The sequence below is a fragment of the Cololabis saira genome, chromosome 11 (assembly GCF_033807715.1).
Source record: "Cololabis saira isolate AMF1-May2022 chromosome 11, fColSai1.1, whole genome shotgun sequence".
Classification (NCBI taxonomy): Eukaryota; Metazoa; Chordata; class Actinopteri; order Beloniformes; family Belonidae; genus Cololabis; species Cololabis saira.
This window is the reverse complement of record NC_084597.1, coordinates 43323455-43325033: the sequence shown is the minus strand read 5'-3', so window position 1 is coordinate 43325033 and position 1579 is coordinate 43323455. Positions and strand designations below refer to the sequence as shown.

The 1579-nt window shown below is 56.9% G+C and overlaps 1 protein-coding gene across 1 annotated transcript; it reads left to right on the top strand.

Annotated features, from left to right (window-relative positions):
- The first annotated feature begins 226 nt into the window (after positions 1-226).
- Positions 227-1159, top strand: LOC133454477 (uncharacterized). The gene is made up of 2 exons (XM_061733206.1): positions 227-610; positions 962-1159. The coding sequence occupies exons 1-2, from the start codon at positions 227-229 to the stop codon at positions 1157-1159; spliced, it is 582 nt and encodes a 193-aa protein (XP_061589190.1).
- The last annotated feature ends 420 nt before the right edge of the window (positions 1160-1579 follow it).

Genomic DNA, 1579 nt, shown 5'->3' with positions numbered 1-1579 from the left:
TCTTGTCTTTCCCCTGCTCCTTGCTGGTCCGTACTGTTTGCTCTCTCCATGTTCTTCTGGGCAGGTTTTCAAAGTTTTCTGTTTTATGTTCAGGTTCTGTTTTTTGATCCTGCTCAGCAGCACTTTTGGTTTTGCTTTTGAGTAATAAAACTCAGTTTTTTGGAACTCCTTCCTCCTGCATCTGGGTCCTCACTAAAACCTTTCCTGACAGAACGGACCAGCCAGCATGGAGCCACCAGGAAAGAATGTGGATCTGTGGGAGTTCTTCTACGGTGACCAAGTGGCGTTCTACCACTGTATGGTGAAGAGGACAGGGACCTCAAGGGGGGCCCAGGTGTGTTCAACCCCAGGGGAGATGACGTCGGTACCAGCCCCAGTCTGTTCCTGCTCAGCGGTGGTCTCGGACGCACCTCGCCCTGTTGCTGCTCCGCCGGTGGTCCCGAGTGCATCAGCCCCTGTTCCTGTTCCTGAGGTGGTTCCGGATACACCTCCCCATGTTTCCCTGCTGAGACCCGTGGGCTCAAGCGAGCTCAGCCCTCCGGCCGTCGCCCCGCCTCCCACCCGACTCATCGTTGGTCACCCCGCCTACGCCGTTTCCCTGACAGGCCGGGTGGAACGCTGAGGGACGTTCGTTGAGGGGGGGGTACTGGACGCACCCCAGCAGGTGCTGGGGACCCGGTGTCCCCCTCAGCCAGTGCCAAGGACCCGGTGTCCCCCTCAGCCAGTGCCGGGGACCCGGTGTCCCCCCGAGCCAGTGCCAAGGACCCGGTGTCCCCCTCCGCCAGTGCCAAGGACCCGGTGTCCCCCTCAGCCAGTGCCGGGGACCCGGTGTCCCCCTCAGCCAGTGCCAAGGACCCGGTGTCCCCCTCAGCCAGTGCCGGGGACCCGGTGTCCCCCCGAGCCAGTGCCAAGGACCCGGTGTCCCCCGAAGCCAGTGCCGAGGACCCGGTGTCCCCCGAAGCCGCCCCCTCGGGTTTTTAGTCCCCCGAAGCCGGCCCCTCGGGTTCTGTCTGCCCTGAAGCCGGCCCCTCGGGTTCTGACTACTCAGTCCCGGGACCCACCCTCTGACCCGTCTGCTCAGTCCCGAGACCGACCCTCCCACGAGGGCGGCCTCTCGAACTGTCTCGCCGGTCGGCCCGACCCCGTGGACGGCCCCTGAACTTTGACTGTGTGTTGGCTCTTTTTAGACATTCATCTTTTAACTAGTACTCAATTTTTAAACACATCCAATATGAAATCATATGAACATACAGTATTTTAACTAACATCATGAAATCAACAAGTTCCAACCGGTTTTAACCGACATTCTACAATGTTATATGGGGCTAATATGAGCAACTCGCTAACAAATGGCCTTCCTAACCGACTGCCACACAAGGTGTTAGCTTCACATAGTTTTGAAATCACTCACGTCCGTCAGTACGTAACACATTATCCAGCCTTGTCAATGTAAGCGATTCGCTCAGCAATACTGCACCATACAGCACTTTCTCCCGCACACTTTATCATCTCTTCTATCCTTTTCTTTATAATTTCATCTGTACTCATTACTCCTTACTGTTCACATGCACGGACACTC

Coding starts and splice junctions, on each gene's coding strand:
- LOC133454477 (XM_061733206.1), top strand. CDS start 227: ATGGAGCCACCAGGAAAGAATGTGGATCTGTGGGAGTTCTTCTACGGT. Junction 611..961: donor CCGTTTCCCTGACAGGCCGG/GTGGAACGCTGA, acceptor TGTCCCCCGAAG/CCGCCCCCTCGGGTTTTTAG.